Source organism: Moschus berezovskii, chromosome 11 (assembly GCF_049115385.1).
Source record: "Moschus berezovskii isolate FMDL1 chromosome 11, NW_MosBer_1.0, whole genome shotgun sequence".
Classification (NCBI taxonomy): Eukaryota; Metazoa; Chordata; class Mammalia; order Artiodactyla; family Moschidae; genus Moschus; species Moschus berezovskii.
In genome coordinates, this window is record NC_142470.1 from 69534642 (window position 1) to 69556054 (window position 21413).

General features: G+C 37.1%; 1 protein-coding gene across 5 annotated transcripts in view; it reads left to right on the forward strand.

Moving 5' to 3' along the window:
* The first annotated feature begins 397 nt into the window (after positions 1–397).
* PNPT1 (polyribonucleotide nucleotidyltransferase 1) overlaps positions 398–21413 on the forward strand; it is a 49318-nt gene continuing 28302 nt past the window's right edge. For 2 of the 5 annotated variants that reach the window (XM_055400261.2, XM_088841439.1), the window contains exons 1-13: positions 398–572; positions 5474–5534; positions 6136–6210; positions 6897–7002; positions 7866–7915; positions 8892–8955; positions 9055–9102; positions 10069–10182; positions 13730–13916; positions 14956–15007; positions 15309–15366; positions 17800–17896; positions 18385–18487. In XM_055400261.2, the coding sequence (XP_055256236.1) occupies positions 412–572; positions 5474–5534; positions 6136–6210; positions 6897–7002; positions 7866–7915; positions 8892–8955; positions 9055–9102; positions 10069–10182; positions 13730–13916; positions 14956–15007; positions 15309–15366; positions 17800–17896; positions 18385–18487 (1176 nt within the window). In that variant the 5' untranslated portion in view covers positions 398–411. Of the gene's footprint in view, positions 573–5473; positions 5535–6135; positions 6211–6896; positions 7003–7865; positions 7916–8891; positions 8956–9029; positions 9103–10068; positions 10183–13729; positions 13917–14955; positions 15008–15308; positions 15367–17799; positions 17897–18384; positions 18488–21413 lie in introns of those variants that run through there. The other 3 variants (XM_055400262.2, XM_088841440.1, XM_088841441.1) reach the window with 3 other exon arrangements.

The following is a 21413-nucleotide window of genomic DNA, read 5'->3' on the forward strand; positions in this document are numbered from 1 at the left end:
GAAGACAGAACGGTCTCTTTCCATGGCCCACTACGCAAATTCTTAATTCTTAGCTGGCAGAAGCCAGATAACAACAATGTGTTTTCTGATTACTTCTGTTACTGCAATACTCTTAAATACTTGTGCTATTTTAGATTCTCTTTTAAACTACGACAGAAAAACGAAAAACAAACCAAAAAACTCACATTATTTTTCTAATTTTTGTTGACTGGCTAATATACAAAGGACGAGCTGTCGCAATTGCGTTCAGATAGTTTTGACCATCTCTACGCTTCGTAGAAAGCAGCCAGATATCCGCTTCCCCGGCGTTCCCCTCGGTACCGCGGAAACGAAACTGCATCAGGCTCCGCCCCACTATCTGCCGAGTAAGCCAATCAGGGCGCGGCCCGGGCTGATCGCGTGCCAGGTGTCATGGCGGCCTGCAGGCACTGCTGCTCCTGCCTTCGGCTGCGGCCTCTGGGTGATGGTCCCCTCCGTCTGCCAGGGCGGGACAGGACACTCACCCAGTTACAGGTGCGAGCACTATGGGGTGGCAGCGGGCCGCGGTCCGTGGCCGTGGACTTAGGCAGCAGGTAAGGACCTGTGTGTGTTCTCTGTCCTTTCACAAGGCGGGTCCGAGTACTTTCCACTTCCTAGAGTACGAATCCGGCAACCCAAGTCTCTTTACCCTAAACCTAAGTTACAAATTTCCCTTTCCGTGTTTGGAATCTGTTTCTTGGCACCCCCACCCCCATCCCCCTACTTCTGTTGCTGTCTCAGTACCGTGTCCTTTGCTGCTGCTCCCTCCCTGTTCCGAGCTTCTTTTCCCAACTGAGTCTGCCCATCTGATTTCCATTCTCTTTACTTTTGGTGATTCCTCGGCTATGAAATGAAAAAGATAACGCGTTATGGATGCTTACGTCCTTCAAATCCAGTTTATTGCCTGAGAAGCTTGGCCCGTATGACTCTGGGTAGGAAGGGAAGGACAAAGTCAGTTTGTTGACGCTGGTTATGTTATACTCTGTTAAAGCCTGTGAAAGTGTTAGTCACTTAGTCCTGCCCGACTCTGCGACCCCAGCCAGGCTCCTCTGTCCTTGGAATTCTCCAGGCAAGATTACTGGAGTGGGTTGCCATTCCCTTCTGCAGGGGATCTTCCTAACCCAGGGATGGAACCCAGGTCTCCTGAATTGCAGGCAAATTCTTTACGGTCTGAGCCACCTGGGAAGCCTGTAGTAAATGTACTATTACTCTCATTTTATAGTTAAAGCAACAGGGGCTCAGAGAAGCTTAGGTAACTTTCTCAGGGTCAGCCAAAGCTACTCCTATGAGACTAGGTGGATATTGAACTTGTGTTTCAAATTGATACTTTCTCTTGGGGTCTGTTTGCCAGAATTTATTTCTATAATGACTTTTATAAAACTAGTATGGGATTCATTTTTAGAATAAATGAAACTTCTAATACTTTATATATACTTTTCACATGTATTTTTTAAAAAAACGTTGACCCTAGTTCATACAAAAGTCAGAAAATCTGGCTTTGAATATGACACTTCCTCCCTGACTTACTGAATGATCTTTGAACAAGTTATGTCACCACTCCTTCCACTTCCCTGAATGAGGAGACCGTTATTAGATCAAGAGTCAGCAAACTTTTTCTGTAAATATTTTAGACCAAATCATAAAGGTGGGTGTTTCGGTTTTGCCTACTGTGTGTCAGTCACATAATCGTATGCGTTTATATACCCTCTAAAAATGTAAAAAAAAAAAAAGTTGTTCAGTTCAGTCACTCAGTCGTGTCCGACTCTCTGCGACCCCATGAATCACAGCATGCCAGGCCTCCCTGTCCATCACCAACTCCCGGAATTCACTCAAACTCATGTCCACAGAGTCGGTGATGCCATCCAGCCATCTCACTCTCGGTCGTCCCCTTCTCCTCCCGCCCCCAACCTTTCCCAGCATCAGAGACTTTTCCAGTGAGTCAACTCGTCGCATGAAGTAGCTTAAAGACTATAAAAAGAAAAGAACTATAGTTTGTTGACTGCTAGACTAGATGATCTCTAAGGTCTTTCTTTCCACCTCTTGCATTCTTTGATTCTGATTTTTGAAGGAAAAGATATCTCTTCCATTCTTCAAGGACTGAAAATTTATTCTTCTCTGAAGAAATGCCCCAGAACATTTCATTACACAGACATCTACTGTTAGGCACTAGGGACTCAAACGGAGAAGGCAGTGGCACCCCACTCCAGTACTCTTGCCTGGAAAATCCCATGGACAGAGGAGCCAGGTAGGCTGCCGTCCATGGGTCGCTCAGAGTTGGACATGACTGAGCGACTTCACTTTCACTTTTCACTTTCATGCATTGGAGAAGGAAATGGCAACCCACTCCCGTGTTCTTGCCTGGAGAATCCCAGGGACGGGGGAGCCTGATGGGCTGCCGTCTATGGAGTCACACAGTTGGACACGACTGAAGTGACTTAGCAGCAGCAGCAGGGACTCAAAACAACAAGGTTACCTGGTTTGCCCTCCAAATTTTTCATAAATAGTCTACTTTGAATCTCATTTATTAGTCAACTGGGATTTTTTTTTTGTAACCTCTTTTTAAACCTGTATCATATGTTGTAGCAGTGAGATTCATAAATATCATACCTGCTGGGTAAATTATTTTCTTTGTCATAAGTTTGCAACAAACTTTTTTGGGTGACTGCTTTGTACCACCAACTTGATACTTGTTATGTGTATTCTTTACAATGTCCTAGAAGGCTGTATACTATTGTGGTAAATGTCTTTACTACTCACAATAAACTTTGTAGTAATTTTCATTTCAGCAAGTTATTGAGCGTTTACTCTATTGAGTTCTAAGGCAACTAGAGATAGTCTGATGAGGAAGAACACAGATTCAGTGCTGAGAAAATCAGTGTGGAAAGTTATGAATAGCGTGCTGAAGGAGCATGAAGGGGTGTTTATCCCACTGTAAAGCTTGCTGTTGAAGGTGAATCCTGAAACGCAAAAAGGAATAAGCAAAGAGAAAGTAGCAGAGAAAATGGCAAGTGCAACTGCAGAGAAGTGAGAGAGTATATTGACTAGCTACAAATAACTCACTGTGGATGGAGTGAAAAGTGAAATAATATGAGTTTGGCAGCAAAGGCAAGGCCAAATCATAAAGGTGGGTGTTTGTTTTGTTTTTGCGGGAGTGGGCGTGGGGTAGCATGAGTTTTGAACTACTGAATTTTTTTTGGAGGAAGGTGGTTACATTCCATACCGTTTTGCAAGTGTTTCCAAAAAGACTTCCATCTTGCTCTCCCTGGAGTTCTACTTCCTGTGGCAGATAGCTTGTCTTTTCCCTTCTCTCTTCCTAAGCTATCTCCTCCCACTCTTTTGCCCACCAGTAGGACCTCCTTGCTCATCTTATCCTTTTTATTATTTTTTTCAAAAGTATATTTTGATTAGGTATTCACTCACATCGTTCAATATTTAAAAAGCTCAAAAATCTTCTCATACAATTCCATAGCCACCCAGTTCCAATTCCAGAAGCCACTGATATGTTAACAATCTTTTATATATATTTGGAGGTATTTTATACATTAAAATATTGGCAAGTAAATTGATAAGAGGTAAAATCACCATGAAATACAGGAAAAAATTACATGTGTCAGTTAGACACCAGCTGAGATCATGAGACATAATGGAAAGTAACCACCGAGGGGGAAAAAAGTTTAAATTAGGTCAGTCACCAAGGCAGAACTATCTGGTAGGTGGTCTGGGACCCCTAAAGGAGACATTGTGTAGATCAACAGAAAGAACAAAGAAAGTGGGAGGATTTGGTATTTGACTATTAATCCAAGCCTGTGATTGAGAACATCTGGGGTACTTCTGTGTTTTACCTTTTGAGGAATTGCCAGATTATTTCCCAAAGCAGGTGCACCATTTTACATTTCAGTCAGCAGTGTATGAGACTGCCAGTTTCTCCACACACCCGTCAACACATACCCATCATAACCATCCTAGTAGATGTGAATAGTATCTCATTGTGGTTTTGATTTGCATTTCCTTAGTGCCTGGAAAATCCCATGGACAGAGGAGCCTGGTAGGCTGCAGTCCATGGAGTCGAGAAGAGTCGGACACGACTGAGTGACTTCACTTTCACTTTTCACTCTCATGCATTGGAGAAGGAAATGGCAACCCACTCTAGTGTTCTTGCCTGGAGAATCCCAGGGACGGGGGAGCCTGGTGGGCTGCCGTCTATGGGGTCGCACAGAGTTGGACACAACTGAAGCGACTTAGCAGCAGCAATAGTGGCTAATGATGTTGAGCATATTTTCATGCAGTACTGTTGATCTTCCTTGAAGAGACATTGATTGAAATCCTTTACCAGTTTATAAAATTGGGTTTCTTTTTATTTTTGAGTTATAAACGTTCTTTACATATTCTAGATACAAGTCCTTTATCAGGTATATGATTTCCAAATACTTTGTGCTATTCTGTAGATTTTCTTTCACTTTGTTGATGATGTCCTTTGTAGCATGAAAGTTTTTAATTTTGATAAAGTCAGATTTATCTTTTTCTCTTTTTTGTGCTTTTGATGTCATGGATGGAGGAGCCTGGTAGGCTGCAGTCCATGGGATCGCTAAGGGTCGGACACGACTGAGCGACTTCACTTTCACTTTTCACTTTCACACATTGGAGAAGGAAATGGCAACCCACTCCAGTGTTCTTGCCTGGAGAATCCCAGGGATGGGGGAGCCTGGTGGGCTTCCGTCTATGGGGTCACACAGAGTCGGACACGACTGAAGTGACTTAGCAGCAGCAGCAGCATAGGAAGGTGTAGTCTAACCCAGGTTTATGAAGATTTACTCCTGTGTTTTTTTCTTAGAGTATTATAGTTTTAATTTTTACATTTATGTTAATAATCCATTTTGAATTAATTTTTATTTATAATATGAGGAAAGGGTCCAAATTTTGTTAACTTTTTTGCATATGAACATCCAGTTGTCCCAGCACCATTGGTTGAAAAGACTGTTTCTTTCTCCCACTGACTTATCTTGGCACTGTTGTAGAACATGAAAGTGTCTGTTGGCAATTTTGGAGTTTCTGTTTTAAAGGCAATGAGAGAGATTTTAAAGAAATTAAGGAGAGAAATGATAAAGTTTGTGTGTTAAAAGGCTACTTTAGTCAACAAGAGTGGTAAGACAAGAGACAAAAGATGTGATAAATCGGAAATTAACCTTTAGAAAGGAGCTTCTTCCCTTCAGAAATACTCTGTCATTCAGATTATTCCTGTGCCTTGGTTTCTGTATTTTTTCTAAAGGAGATCTTAAACTCCTCTTGAATCTTTGATGATGATAGTGAGCTCTGTCCCTTTTTTGTTTGTTTGTTTTTTGATAGCTGGGAACCTATGGGACCTTTAGTTCTTTAGAATCTTTGATTGATTTTTTTCTAAGTTAGGAATTGTACTAATGACCTAAGTCCTTTTGTATTGAATTTTTATTTTTAACAGAAAATTAGAAATATCCTCTGGAAAACTGGCCAGATTTGCAGACGGCTCTGCTGTAGTACAGGTAAAAAGTCCAAATTGTTAAATTTTCATCATAAAAATGGTTATGGAGACTGGTACTGAATATCTTTATAACATCATGTAACTTCTTAGAATTCTGGTACTGGAAATTAATTCAGACCATTTGTAGTGTCAGAATCATTCCAGACAACTGGGGAGTTGGAGGACTAGGTATACTAAATGACCTTTAAGGTCTCTTCCAAACTTGGGGTTCTATTTTATTCTGTTAATAAATTCTGTAATGCTTTTCTAGAGAAAGTAATTTTACTGGTTTCTTCAACAGTAATATTTTTTTCTTTATTTATAGCCTAAATTTCCTAATAAGAAGTAGAAAATGATTGGATGTGACTCATCTATCAGTGAGCTTTTTCCCTTTTAGTTCTGTTACTTTTGAAAACCTTAGTGACTATTCTAATATAGATCTTGATTATGCAGAAGGGATTAAGATTGAACTGCTTGTGAATAATTATTTTCATAGTCACAGTGTCACAGAATTTTCTCTTTAACTGGGTTTAACTGAGGGAGAATAGTCTTATATGAATAACTGCTTATATGTTAATATCTAATTTTAAAGGAATTTACCAGTGTTGTTGTTTATGTTTAAGTCAGGTGACACTGCAGTGATGGTCACAGCAGTCAGTAAAACAAAACCTTCACCTTCCCAATTCATGCCTTTGGTGGTAAGTATTTGCTGATTTTTCTGAACTGTAATATAGAATAAATATAGAATTTGTAATATTTTGTCCAATGTCTAGTGAGTACAAATTGTAAACTTTGCACAATAAAGGATTTTCCTTAATTGTTTGATATTGAGTTAATAAAAGGATTTAAACTGATTGCTTCATAACCAGTTTTTATATCAGTGGTCATCATACTTTTTTAAAGATCCAGGTTTATCAGGTTGACAGAAACAGTGGAAGTCACAAGTACTTTGATGTTTAGTAAGCAATGCATTCATTACTTTCATAGATTTCCCTTTGTATGAGTCTCCAAGTATATTTTTGGTGAAAATAGTATTTTATGGCTTCTTTTATTATGATAAGGGGAATGCAGTTAAAGAGTTGACACACAAAAAAGGCAGTGTTGAACTTGACCAGGATAAGCTACTGTGGGAAGTACTGAGTCTACACAGTCATCTAATAGGGTAGTGGAAGGCTTTTTAAAAAATCAGTTCACTATTTCTGTCACCTATCCTTTCTCTAAGAGATACAAAACATTAAAAGTAAGCAAGATATTCACTCTTAGTCTGGAATATGTTGTTGGCAACCTCAGGACAGTTGTATCTCCATAGTAATTTCTTGGGGAAAATTTGCTACTACAAAAAGCAGTCAGATGAACAGCATTTTTTTTTTCATGGCTCTTTCAGGTTGACTATAGACAGAAGGCTGCTGCAGCAGGTAGAATTCCCACAAACTATCTCAGAAGAGAGATTGGATCTTCTGATAAAGAAATTCTTACAAGTCGAGTAATAGGTAAGATATTAAGGTCTCTGATATACCTGTGTTAATATCTCTTCTCTTGCATTTGTGTTCTATAATATCTCTTAAATTTTCTTCATTACATTAACACAAAGATTATTTACTTTTTGTATCCCCTGATTCAAATGTGGGCTTCATGAGAAAAAACTTTTTGTTTAATACTGAATCCCCTATACCTAGCATACTGCCTGGAACAAAATAGGCATTCAACAAAGATTTGTTGACCAAATGAATGAATCTCTATTATTAATCATATAAATTCTGTGACCCATACCTCTACTCTGTTGAACCTGTCCTAAGTATTTTTCATTTCTATGTGCAGCATAGTAATTCCTGAAAGCGTTATATTCATCAACTACTGAAATATGTTTATCATTTTTCAAATCTTTGATATCCTTAAATATCGTGGGATCATTTGTAGTTTATAGTTCTGCTAACCAAAATTTATACTTTATGTATATTTATATGCACTCGTCAGACACAGAATTCCAAGGAAGGGTTTTATTTTGCTGTGCTGTTGGTCTTAAGCCTCTCTCCTCTGCTTAAATAAATAAATAACAATTAAGCAATGAATTCTGATGTCTGTGGAACCAGAATGAAAAGTTGCTCCCCAATTTTACACTTGGGTGCTCCTGTCCTGCTGGTTTTTCATTTTTAAGACCTGGTGTATATTAATATTTATCTGTGTCCCTGTGAGTAAGTTAGTCCAAGGGTTTTGTTTTTGCTGTTATTGTGTTATTTTATTAAATGGCTAGTTACATTACTTTTTAGCTTGGTCTTTAATGGTGGAAAAGTTTTGAATTGTGAAGCAACTTCTGCTAGTAAAGAGTTAATCTCTTTTTTTCTTCTTTTGGCAGATCGTTCAATTAGACCTCTCTTTCCAGCTGGCTACTTTTATGATACACAGGTATGTTCTGTTTTAGGTTTATTTGTTTCCAGGTCAGTAAAGAAAAAAAAAAGGTCATCTCTACTTAATACTTCCTAGGCTAAACATTATAACAGTATAAAATAAGAATTTTTGGTGATGCTGCTGCAGTTTACATTAAGTTTTAAAATCTAACATTTATTTGGTATCAATATGAGCTGATACCTGAATTATGAGTAGGAATTAACCAATATAGGAGTGGAGGAAGATGGAACAGGAAGCACAAAATCCTTGGGTAGGAAAGAAATTGGTAAATTTGAAAAAAGGTTAGAGTAATTGAGATGGGTGAGGACAGTTCAGACTGGGCCTCGAAGGTCATATTAGTAACAGACAAGGACTATCAACATAGTCTTTATTACTATTTTTTATCATTGGGTTCTCTAAACCTCTACTTTGTTATATTTTGTTACTTTCTGAATATTACCTTCTTTTGTAATAATGACCCGTATATATACTTTAATTAACTATTTTATGTGTGAAAAAAATAAAAATGCCTTGCAAATATTCCTTTGTCAGAATGTCATTACCTCAAAAAGTTATTTTCCTAAGTACATGACATAAGCATATTATTACAGTGTAATTTGTCTGCTTAACAAACAGAAGACAACAATATTTTTATGTAACATTTACTAACACAGCTAACTAACATTTACTGCTCAGTACTATAAATAATTTATACACAGTATTTCCTATAATTTTCCTAAGAACTTTTTAAGAAGATACCATTATTTTTCCCTTTTAAAGATGAGGAAACTTTTGAGGCTTAAATTAAGTAATTTTTTCTATGGTCAAGCATATAGTTAAATGATAGAAGTAAGGGGTTTGACTACAAACCTTTTGCTTTGAACCATATCATATAGTTTTCCTATAGTTTAGGCCAAAATGTTATTCCAAATGATAATCCTCCCAAATCAAGTAGAATTTTTTTAAGTGCTTTGCATTTTTTCCCTTGCACCAGATCCTTTGTAATCTGTTAGCAGTAGATGGTGTTAATGAACCTGATGTCCTAGCAATTAATGGTGGTAAGTATAAAAATAAAGATTAAAATTATTAATGTTAATTTTCTTTTTTAAGCAATGAAATATTTTTATTTCAGCTCTTATTTTCTTTCTTTTTTAAAGCTTCTGTAGCCCTCTCATTATCAGATATTCCTTGGAATGGACCTATTGGTAAGTTAGGATTTGAAAATAAAAAACATTTTTTCTATCACTTCTAAGCCTTTTGGGTAAGATTACTAAAGAAACATATTTTTTTCAGAAAATAGGAGTGAGCATGCTATAGCAAGGGCATAGATTTATTAGCCTTGATTTACTGTTTCTTGGGGAGTCTGATTAGATGACATTCTAAGAAGAGTCCTTTCAGATCTTTTAAGACACTTTTTGCTTTGGGTTTTGTTTCTTATAGCAATATGTTATGTGTTAGAGATTATTTTATGTTCTCAGATACTGTGACTTCTTAGTTTCCTCTTCTGTTTGAAGAATTTCTCTATTTTTGGACTGAAATTGTCAGGGTACACACTCTTTGAAGATAATATTGAACTATAAACTTGTCTGTAACTTACTGCTCATGTAAGTTGTATTCATGCAATATACAAATGATTTCTCAGGTAAATAATTATTGAGTGTCCTAAATGCCCAATATTGGACTTAGCAATGAAAGAACTAAGACAGACTAGGTATCAGCAGTACAAAGATGAATGAGACAGTTCTTGGTTTCAGCATGAGTGAAACAATTTTTTATAAGCAATACTATAAAAGTATAGTCAGAGTGTTAAGAAAATGATAGAGAAGGGTAGGTTTATATTTGTGTAGTTAGTTGTCAGAGAGGGTTTCTCAAGAGTCAGTGACATTTATGCTGTACCTTAGTAGGATCAGAATGTAAGCACTTGTCTTAAGAGAAAATACAGTCAAGACTAGGAAAAGACCACGAGCATAATCACAGAGATGAATGCTGAACTTGAGTCACCCAGTGAGGCCAGAAGATAGGTGAGGTAGTATAATCAATGCTCCTTAAATACCATGATAGAAATAATCAATTTTATTGTGGTCACAATTGAAGATAGGGATTGAAGCCATTACTGGAATGTCTTGAAAATTGAGTTTTTATTAAACAATTGCCAATATTTTATATTTTAGGGGCAGTACGAATAGGAATGATTGATGGAGAATGTGTAGTTAACCCAACACGAAAAGAAATGACTAACAGTACTTTAAATTTAGTGGTTACTGGAGCACCTAAAAGTCAGATTGGTAAGTAGTTTATGTGGTAGATTTGTTCTGGATTTTATGTACAGGTTTTGGCTTCTAAAAATGTATGTGTGTTTTGTTAATTAGCCATAAAAATTTTTGTTTTGTTTTATTGCTGCCCTATTTTGGTAGTACTCTTGCTTCATGTCAAACAATACCTAGAATTATAGAATGTTATATAACTAACTAAAATACAAAAATCTGTATTAAGATAATTTTAGTAATTATTTTTAGACTGATAAGTTAGTCTAAAATTTGAAGTTTTAAATCTGGTAGTAAATTAATTGTTTTATTTAAATATGTTAATTTAGCTAATGCAGTCATTCTAAGCCTGTTGTCCTCTGAGAAAGAGATATCATATTTCCTCATAGGAAACTAGTGATAAAGATTTGCACTGGACCATGGGTCACCTTTACTCCTTCCAACTAAAATGCCATAATCAACATGAACAAAAATCAGAGGCTGGTTCTGTTGAAGGGGAATAGCCTTTAACAGTCAGAATGACTTGGGTTTGCAACCCAGCATCTGCCATAGTTAACCATGCAACCTTGGACAAATAAATTAAGGTCTCTTAGTTTATCCTGCTACCTGATATTTGTTGTCTGGAACTTTTTGACACAGAATCTTCTGATGTGGGAACATTTTGATGAAATGTAAACTTCTTAAACTTTTAGTGCTTTTTTTTTGTTCAGTTAACATGCGAAATACCTCATTTCCAGCTGCTTCTTTTGGAATGTTCATAACGACTTAGAACTAGATGATAGATAAAATACATGAAAGAGGAATTGTGTATTATCTACATGTTAGTTAGGAATTGTGTGGTTAAACTAAATAACAAGGCTTAAACAAGATGGGAACTTATTTTCTCTCAAGTAACAAAACTTCAGAGATAATGAGTCCAGGACAGTTAAAGCAGCTCCCCTAATGTCTTAAGAAGTCTAGATTGTTTTATAGCTTTCTACTCTGCTATGCTTAGGGTGCTACCCACATCTTCATGCTTATGTACTGGCTACCAGTACATAAGTGGTGGTGTAGTTGCTAAGTTGTGTACAACTCTTGCAACCCCGTGGACTACAGCCTGCCAGGCTTCTCTGACCATGGGATTCCAGAACACTAGCTAACAGAACTCTGGCCAACTTATCTTACTTACAGGCAGGAGGGGGAAAAAAAGAGGGGGTCAAGGGACCAGGAGGAATAGTAGAAAGATGTGTGCCCGCTGAGTAAGTCACCGTCCCTTTTAAAGGTGAAGGTGGGGAACTATCACAATATAGAGAAGATTCTAAAGATTTGAGGAGGCTGTGAATAATGAATGACCCCTACATTATATTTGAGCATCTCAAGGGCCCTGAGTAGAGTGTTGGTTTTCTATTTGAAGTTCACTTGGTTTATATCTCAAATTTTTTGGCTGAAAGTTAGTAACTTTCAGCAAAATTAATAAAAAAAGAAATTTACTAATTTATCAGTTAGTAAGTTGATTTGGCTACTTTATAGGGCCATTATGAAGATTAGAGTCAAGGTTTGTAGAGTACCCAACATAGTACCTAGAACCTCATAAGCAAATGGTTAATATTACTGTTAAGATGCAAAATAAACCATCTTCTAAATGGTCATAATACCTTTATCTGCCTTTGTGTCTGAACCACTCTAATTTTAAAAAGATACTGGAGGAATGAACTAAGGATCTTTACTGTATCTGCAGCATGCCACAGAAACCCAATAGGCAGCCTTCCAGCTGTTGTTTTGACCTGTTCCTATGCTCTTTTTAAAATTAATTTACTGAGGTACAGTTTACATACATTAAATGCATGTTTTTAAATCTCCAGTTCTGTGAAAGGGAGAGGAGATATCATGGGAACACAGATAAGAGAAAGGATATAACCATCTCCATATCATGGTATCAGAGGAAGCTTCTTTGTGCCTCAAGTGAACCACTGAAACCTAACCTCCCTTCATCCTCCTCCATGTATATTTGTTTAATACTTCTCTATATTTAGAACCACAACAGGGAAGTGTTACAATTTTTGCTTCAACAATCAAACAGTTTAGAAAATTCCAGACAAGTATTCCAGTGTGTTGTATTTACCCATATTTCTGCTTAATATGTTCTTAACATGGTTTCTTCCTTTATTGTTTTCTTTCTGTTTAGCCATTTCAGGGTGACACATTTTCTTCGTTCTCCTACATCTAAGAGTTTTGATTTCTCCTTCACTCTTAAATATTTTCACTGGGAATAGGATTCTAGGTTGACAGTTCTTCTCTTTCAGCACCTGAAAGATATTATGTCTCTTCCTTCTGGCCTCAATGGTTTCTGATGATAAATCTGCTGTTGTTTGAATTGCTTTTCCCATATGGGTATGGTGTCATTTTTCTCTAGCTGGTTTCAAGATTTTCCTTTGTCTTCGGTTATCAGAAGTTTAATTATGATATGTCTTTCTTTGGGTTATCCTATGTAGGGTTTATTCAGCTTCTTGAATATGCAGGTTTATGTTTCCACCAAATTTGGGAAATTTCCAGCTATCTTTCCCCCAGTACTTTTCAGCCCTGCCATCTTTCTCCTCTCTTTCCAAGACAACAGTGACACAAATGTTAGATCTTCCATTATAGTTTCACAGATCCTGCTTCAGCTGACTGATGGAATTCCAACGTATAAAGCATATAAGATTTTTTTTTCCATTCTTGATTATGCTTAGAAGCCTTAGAAGTGACTCTTTAGAAGTGATTCATTATGACTTTTTAACCATAATAAATCTTAATGACAACAAGATGTGGTTAAACACACTAGTTTGATGGTAGCTATGCATTACGTGATCTTAGACTTTGGACAAGTTGAGAGATTCCAGAAATGGCACACAGGTTGGCAAGAGTCTATTCAGCCTTATAGAAACCAAAGCTAAAATACTAGAAGCCTTACTTTGGAGCTTGCCTGCTTTCCACAGGAGTTATACTTTACAAAACTAAAAACAACCATTTTATGGTAGTAGCTTGGGTCCTCTAGTTGGCTAACTTGAAACAATATCACTGCAAAGATTTCCTGACACAGGCGAGAATTAGAAAATGTGACAAGGACCAAATTAAGTGAGAGGTCACATCAAATAATTGTTAAACAGGAAACATTATTGGACACCTACTGTGCTGATATTTTAAATTTTCAATTTAAATATATTTTAAAAATAGATGCAGTTGTATATGTTAAAGGATGGAATTTTATGATATTTGAATTATATCTTATAGAGCTGTTACAAAAAACTGTGTGCACATTTCATTTTGTTTCATTTTTTTAATGAGAAATTCCTCAGTAAATTTATGAAGAATATATACTTAACTTCAAATATCAAGGTTTCTTTATTCATTTACTACTGTTTATATTTTTGGAATCGTGTTAATTTTGAGGAGAGACATCAAAAAGGTAGAAAACTGATCTGTAGTATTTGTCATGTCATGTTCTTTGAAAATGATAAAATTGACATTTGAAAATTCAAATTTGAAACATTTGAAAATTGGTAAAAGGTTCAATAGCAGTCTTTTGTTTTTGTTTTGTTTTTCTTTTTAGTCATGTTGGAAGCCTCTGCAGAGAATATTTTACAGCAGGACTTTTGCCATGCTATCAAAGTGGGAGTAAAACATACACAACAAATAATTCAGGGCATTCAGCAGCTGGTAAAAGAAAATGGTGTTACCAAGAGGACACCTCAGAAGTTATTTGTCCCTTCGCCAGAGATTGTCAAACACGCTCATAAGTAAGAACATTTGTATAAAAGAAAATATGAAAGTATCACCAGATTTAATTTCCTCTCAGAAATAACTTTTCATGGAAAGCACTGTCCATACATTACTTCCTAAATACCAGCTTTCTATTTTAAGAGTCATTGCCATAAATAGCAGTCTAATGCTTTTGAAAGGATAAACCTACATCTCTCTTCAAGGACCTAAGTTGAAATCTCAAAGGAAAGGGGAGAGTGAGTGTACTTGTCAAAATTAAGATAATGCTCCTCTGTCTCTGTCAAGGAAAAAGAGTATAAAGCATAAGATATTTGAATATCTAAGAAAACTGTTGAGATTCTCAAAAAGAAATACAGCCACCACTATATGCCCAGTCCTTATAATAGTGCCTGTACATAAAGTACTCAGTAAATTATGAATGAATGACCAGAGAATTATTTCATTTGAAATAAACTGAAAAAGTTAATATTTCCCTTAGTATGAGTCTCACAGCCATTACTTAGAGATTAGAGTTCTAACACTATCCAATTAAAGGATTACCTATAATAACAGCCAAAATGCATAGAAAAAAAAAAAAAGCAGCTGGTTCCGTGAGAGGGAGTGAAGAGAGAAAAATCTAAGATGAAATTAATTGAACAGTTAAGGGAAGGTATGTGTGAGTGATTCCCTTAATATGTGAGGAGAAAGAAATTTGTGTTCTCCTTCCCTTGTGGCTCAGCTGGTAAAGAATCCGCCTGCAATGCGGGAGACCTGGGTTTGATCCCTGGGTTGGGAAGATCCCCTGGAGAAGGGAACAGCTACCCACTCCAGTATTCTGGCCTGGAGAATTCCATGGACTGTATAGGCCATGGGGTTGCAAAGAGTCAGACACAACTGAGCAACTTTCACTCCATCATAAATAGTAAACAGATTAGCAGTGTTACAGAGCAATAAATACATATTTGTAATTATGAAATGTTAAGTATTTTAGCCTGATAAATATTTCAGTCCTGTTTATAATAAACACTGCCTAATGTTTCTATATATTATGCTGACCTTTACTTTTGCTTAAAATAGACTCGCCATGGAAAAACTCTACACAGTTTTTACAGATCATAAACATGATAAAGTAGGTATACCTGAATTTTGTTTATATAATTGTTCTGGGAATTCTTTTTTGTCATAGCTCACACAATTTTGTTTATGAATATTTGCCATATTTTTATGAAAAGGGTGTGTGTGAATACATTTAAATGAATTAAACAGATAATATTTCTTAAAAATCAGTAACCAGTTGCAATCTTTTAAAGACTATTACCATTAGGGAAATCTGATTACTATTACAATGTGTTAATTGTATAGTAATTTAAAAAATAGAAATGTTAAATATAAATGCCATATATAACAATTGAACTTCAACTTTCTTTTAGATTTCCAGAGATGAAGCTATTAACAAGATTAGATTAGATACAGAGGAACAACTAAAAGGTAAATTTTATTTTTTTTTAGAGTATAAGGTGTTCCTAATCTTTTCTGGATCAAGCTCTTATACTCCAAAATGGGTATCCTTGTTTCCTGTCCTATGAAAACCTAAAGATACTCTTTAAAAATCTTGAGTTTAATTTATAAAATTGCAATACTAATACGGTTTATGAGGATTGAAAGAATAAACCATTTACATCTGTGACTGGCACATAGCAGGTATTCAGTAAATGTTAACTGATGTTATTAACATGTGGAATTATAAAATTTAGATTTTAGAGAATCTTTCTCTAAAAATTACTAAACAAAAGGATTTTATTGCTTAATAGCAGTCACACAAACTGATGTGTACCACTCATGACATATAGTTCTCGTTAATTTTTCTGCTAATAGACAAATATCCTCTCACCTGCATATCTCAAGACAAAAATTTTGCTGCTAACATCAATATTAAGGCCATTATGTATTTCTATAATTATCTATATCCATTATCTATATGTGTGATTGCCATTGAAAAAGTTTGGTCTTCTCACTGTTTCATCGTATTAAGGATTAGAAGTAAGTCAGAGAAGGAAAAATAACATGACATCCCTTATATGTGGAATCTGAAAAGAAATGATACAAATGAACTTACTTGTAAAACAGAAAGAGACTCACAGACTTGGAGAATGAACTTATGGTTTCCAGAGGGGGAAGGAAGGAGGGAGGGATAGTTAGGGAGTTTGGTTTGGACATGTACTCATTGCTATATTTAAAATGGATAACCAACAAGGACCTACTGAATAGCACATGGAACTCAGCTTAATGTTATGTGGCAGCCTGGATGGGAGGGGAGTTTGGGGGAGAATGGATACATGTATATGCTCTGCTGAGTCCCTTCACTGTTCACCTGAAACTAACACAACATTGTTAACCAGCTGTACCCCAATACAAAATAAAAAGTTGGTGGGGGGGAATGCCAAAAAAAAAAAAAAAAGATTAGAAGTTGTATAACACCTGCTGCCTTATTTAAAAAGAAAGTGATTTTAATAATACATAGTCGTGGGGCTTCCCAGGTGGCGCTGGTGGTAAAGAACCTGCCTGCCAAAGTAGGAGACATAAGAGATGTGGGTTCAATTCCTGGGTCAGGAAGATCCCTTGGAGGAGGGCATGGCAACCCACTCCAGTAAAAAAAGAAAAGTAGTAATAATAATACAGAGTCAAATACCTTCCTGACTCTCTGGGTTCATAGAATAATATTTTCAATGTTTTGTTACTAATTATTTTTCTAAGTGTAACCCCTGAGCGACTGAACTGAACTGAACCTAGTTAAAGCATAAAAATTCATATTAAAATTATTTCTGTCTGACAAAGACACAATGTATATCTCTCTGTGGCCATTTCTTATGTTCTGGCCACTTTCAAGTTATATTTAATAAACCAAATGCTTAAGAGAACAGTGCTTCAAACTTGGCCTGAATCAACTGTGCAGCTTAACATTTAAAAGCATAAGTCTAGGCAAACATCTTTATTCAGGTCACAGCTGTCAGTTACTACCTGGGTGATCTCAGGCAACTTGCTTCTCTTCAGGCCTGTTTTTTCTTCTGTAAAACAGAGATAACAGTAATAGCATTTATCTCACAGATTCCTATAAAGATTAAAGGTATTTAAATAAAAACATGTAAAATACCTGGGTTATGAAAGAACTTGATAAATGTTAACTAAAAACTAGTCAGCAGGGGGCTTTCCTCACTGATAAAAGAATCTGCCTGCCAATTCAGGACACATGGGGTCAATCCCTGATTGGGGAAGATCCCACGTACTGTGAAGCAACTAGGCCCGTGTACCACAGCTATTGAGCCTGTGCTCTAGAGCTCAGGAGCCACAACTGCTGAAGCAGTCACACCCGAGAGCCCATGCTTCACAACAAGACAAAGCACTGCAATGAGAAGCCTGCGCACCGCAACTAAAGAGTAGCCCCTGCTCACCACAACTGGAGAAAAGCTCATGCAGCAACAAAGACCAAGCACAGCCAGAAAGAAAGAAAATCTATTAAAAAAAAGAAACCTAGTCAGTAGGGATTTATAATGTGTAAAGAAAGTTATTCCTCTGTTTGTGGGATAAAAGTTCCTAAAGCAAAACAGTGAAGGAGACCACTCTTAAAAACATCAGTTAAATCTTCTCATAAAATGGTTGGCTGGATATGTCAGATAACAATGAAATGGTTGATTTTAAAGCACTATTGTTCTGGTAGAAAGCAAACTAGGTTCCCATTAATGGTACATTTGAGGTATAATAGTTGTGTCTCTCCTACTTAAAAACTTTTGCTTAGAGGACTAATGTTCAGTCAGCTCCTTTGACTCAATTCCATAGTTAATTGATTTGACACTGTGAACTTAAAGAGAAATTTTACCTTCCGAAAAGAGAAAATCTTTGTTTTGGTTTGTCTTTCTTCTATAGAAAAATTTCCAGAGGTTGATTCCTGTGAAATAATAGAATCTTTCAATGTTGCTACAAAGGATGTTTTTAGAAGTATTATTTTGAATGAGTACAAAAGGTAAAACGTATCCTTTTTTTTTTTTACATATCCTTTTTGATGGAATTGAAGCATGTACTCTCTGCAAGTTTCCTTGAAAGTGACAACTAGCTGAAAGCTAGAAACTAGGATTTTTTCCTTCAAATAATAAGAAATAATTATATAATGTTTATTTTATAAATAAATACCTGTTGACGAGTGTGTGGATTCTGTTGATATGTTTTGACTGTCTCTGTAGGCTTCATGTGTAGAGCATTGCTTTAAAGCCATGACAACATTTCAGAATTACCTGCAGAGCTTTTTAACAAGTGTATGGGTCACAGCCCCTGAGATTCTAATTCAGTGGGACTTAGGATGGGGCCCAGGTATCTATATTATTTTTTAAAGTTCTGCAGGTGATTATGATGTGCAGTTCAGGTAGAGAATTTTGTGGTAATGATCAAGAGATAATATGTGATTTTTCTGATTTACAACACTGCTGTAAATAATTATTTCCTTTATTACTATAGGTGCGACGGTCGAGATTTGACTTCACTTAGGAATATAAATTGTGAAGTAGATATGTTTAAAATTCTTCATGGATCGTCATTATTTCAGAGGGGACAGACACAGGTAATATATGTAAAAAGCTACAATTATTTGCTAATACATGATTGTTTAGTTAGTCCTATCCTTTGGCCACCTCATGCGATGAGTTGACTCACGGGAAAAGACTCTGATGCTGGGAAAGGTTGGGGGCGGGAGGAGAAGGGACGACAGAGAGTGAGATGGCTGGATGACATCACCGACTCTATGGACATGAGTTTGAGTGAACTCCGGGAGTTGGTGATGGACAGGGAGGCCTGGCGTGCTGTGATTCATGGGGTCGCGGAGAGTCGGACACGACTGAGCGACTGAATTGAACTGAACTGAACAGAAGTACACTTATGTAGGTTTTTAGCATATGGAATATATTATCTATTCAGAAGATCTGATTTTTTTAAAATATGTTTAAAGATAATGAACATATCAGTTGCTCCCAAGAATTTCCTCATTGCTGTCTGGTCTCTTCTTCCTGCTCCCCTCCCTTTCCTTAGGCAACTTCCATCAAGGCGAATTAGTTGCATTTTCTGGATTTACCTGGTAGTTTTATTACATTTTTCTTTTAATCTTAGGTATACGAAATTAAGTCACTCATCTCTCTCTTTAGTCACTAAGTCATGTCCAACTCTTGCAACCCCATGGGATTCTCCAGGCAAGAGTACTGGAGTGGATTGCCATTTCCTTCCCCAGGGGATCTTCCCAACCCAGGGATCGAACCCAGCTCTCCTGCACTGCACGCGGATTCTTTACCAACTGAGCTATGAGTGAAGCCCAACATTTTTTTTGGCTGTACTATGCGGCATGTAGGATCTTAATTCCCTGACCAGGGATGAGACCCTGTCCCCTTCATTGGCAGTGTGGAGTCTTAACCACTGGACCACCAGGGAAGTCCCAAGTCACTCATACTCCTCAGTTTATGACACTGTCACTGTTGGTCTATTTGAGGCTCTCACTTGTTTTTCTCCATTTAGCCTGAACATCAGTCCTATTCTTTTCCTTTACATAGGCACCTGTTCTCTTATATTTAACATATATTTGTATGCATTGTTTCATGTATAGTAAATTGCTTTATTTATTTTTTAATTATGTAAATCACTAATTTTGCCCACCTAATGGGTACAAAGTGGTATGTCATTGCTTTCATTTGTATTTCCTAATGAAGAATGATTATCTCTTTATATGATAGCCAATAAACATGATAACTGTATAAACCGTACCCTGTGGGGTGCATACCTCCAGGGCACTACTATAGATAGTGTCCCTAGAGTTTAACAAAGTGGTAGCCCTAGTTTAGGTTTGCACCTTCATGAATTATCTGCTTATATCCTTTGACCGATTTTTTTTCTTTTTTTAAAATATGGTTTACTGTCTTTTTCGTGCTATTTTTTAATGAATTTTTATGTGTTTTTAAATATGAATCCTTTTCAGCCACCATAATTTGTATGTATCGTCTCCCTCTTTGCCATAAGCCTTCTAGCTTTATTTGTGGTAGTCTAAGTGGGCCTTAGAAAGCATCACTATGAACAGAGCTAGTGGAGGTGATGGAATTCCAGTTGAGCTATTTCAAATCTTGAAAGATGATGCTGTGAAAGTGCTGCACTCAATATGCCAGCAAATTTGGAAAACTCAGCAGTGGCCACAGGACTGGAAAAGGTCAGTCTTCATTCCAATCCCAAAGAAAGGCAATGCCAAAGAATGCTCAAACTACCACACAATTGCACTCATCTCACACGCTAGTAAAGTCATGCTCAAAATTCTCCAAGCCAGGCTTCAGCAGGTTTTAGAAAAGGCAGAGGCACCAGAGATCAAATTGCCAACATCCGCTGGATCATGGAGAAAGCAAGAGAGTTCCAGAAAAACATCTATTTCTGCTTCATTGACTATGCCAAAGCCTTTGACTGTGTGGATCACAATAAACTGTGGAACATTCTGAAAGAGATGGGAATACCAGACCACCTGACCTGCCTCTTGAGAAGCCTGTATGCAGGTCAGGAAGCAACAGTCAGAACTGTTCATGGAAAAACAGACTGGTTCCAAATAGGAAAAGGAGTACGTCAAGGCTGTATATTGTCACCTTGCTTATTTAACTTATATGCAGAGTACATCATGAGGAACGCTGGGCTGGAAGAAGCACAAGCTGGAATCAAGATTGCTGGGAGAAATATCGATAACCTCAGATATGCAGATGACACCACCTTTATGGCAGAAAGTGAAGAGGAACTAAAAAAGCCTCTTGATGAAAGTGAAAGAGGAGAGTGAAAAGGTTGGCTTGAAGCTCAACATTCAGAAAACAAAGATCATGGCATCTGGTCCCATCGCTTCATGGGAAATAGATGGGGAAACAGTGGAAGCAGTGTCAGACTTTATTTTTTTGGGCTCCAAAATCACTGCAGATGCTGATTACAGCCATGAAATTAAAAGACGCTTACTCCTTGGAAGGAAAGTTATGACCAACCTAGATAGTATATTAAAAAGCAGAGAGAGACATTACTTTGCCAGCAAAGGTCCATCTAGTCAAGGCAATGGTTTTTCCCGTGGTCATGTATGGATGTGAGAGTTGGACTGTGAAGAAAGCTGATCGCCAAAGAATTGATGCTTTTGAACTGTGGTGTTGGAGAAGACTCTTGAGAGTCCCTTGGACTGCAAGGAGATCCAACCAGTCCATTCTAAAGGAGATCAATCCTGGGTGTTCATTGGAAGGACTGATGCTAAAAGTTGAAACTGCAATACTTTGGCCACCTCATGCGACGAGTTGACTCACTGGAAAAGACTCTGATGCTAGGAAAGGTTGGGGGCGGGAGGAGAAGGGGACGACAGAGAATGAGATGGCTGGATGGCATCACTGACTCTGTGGACATGAGTTTGAGTGAACTCCGGGAGTTGGTGATGGACAGGGAGGCCTGGCGTGCTGTGATTCATGGGGTCGCAGAGAGTCGGACACAACTGAGCGACTTAA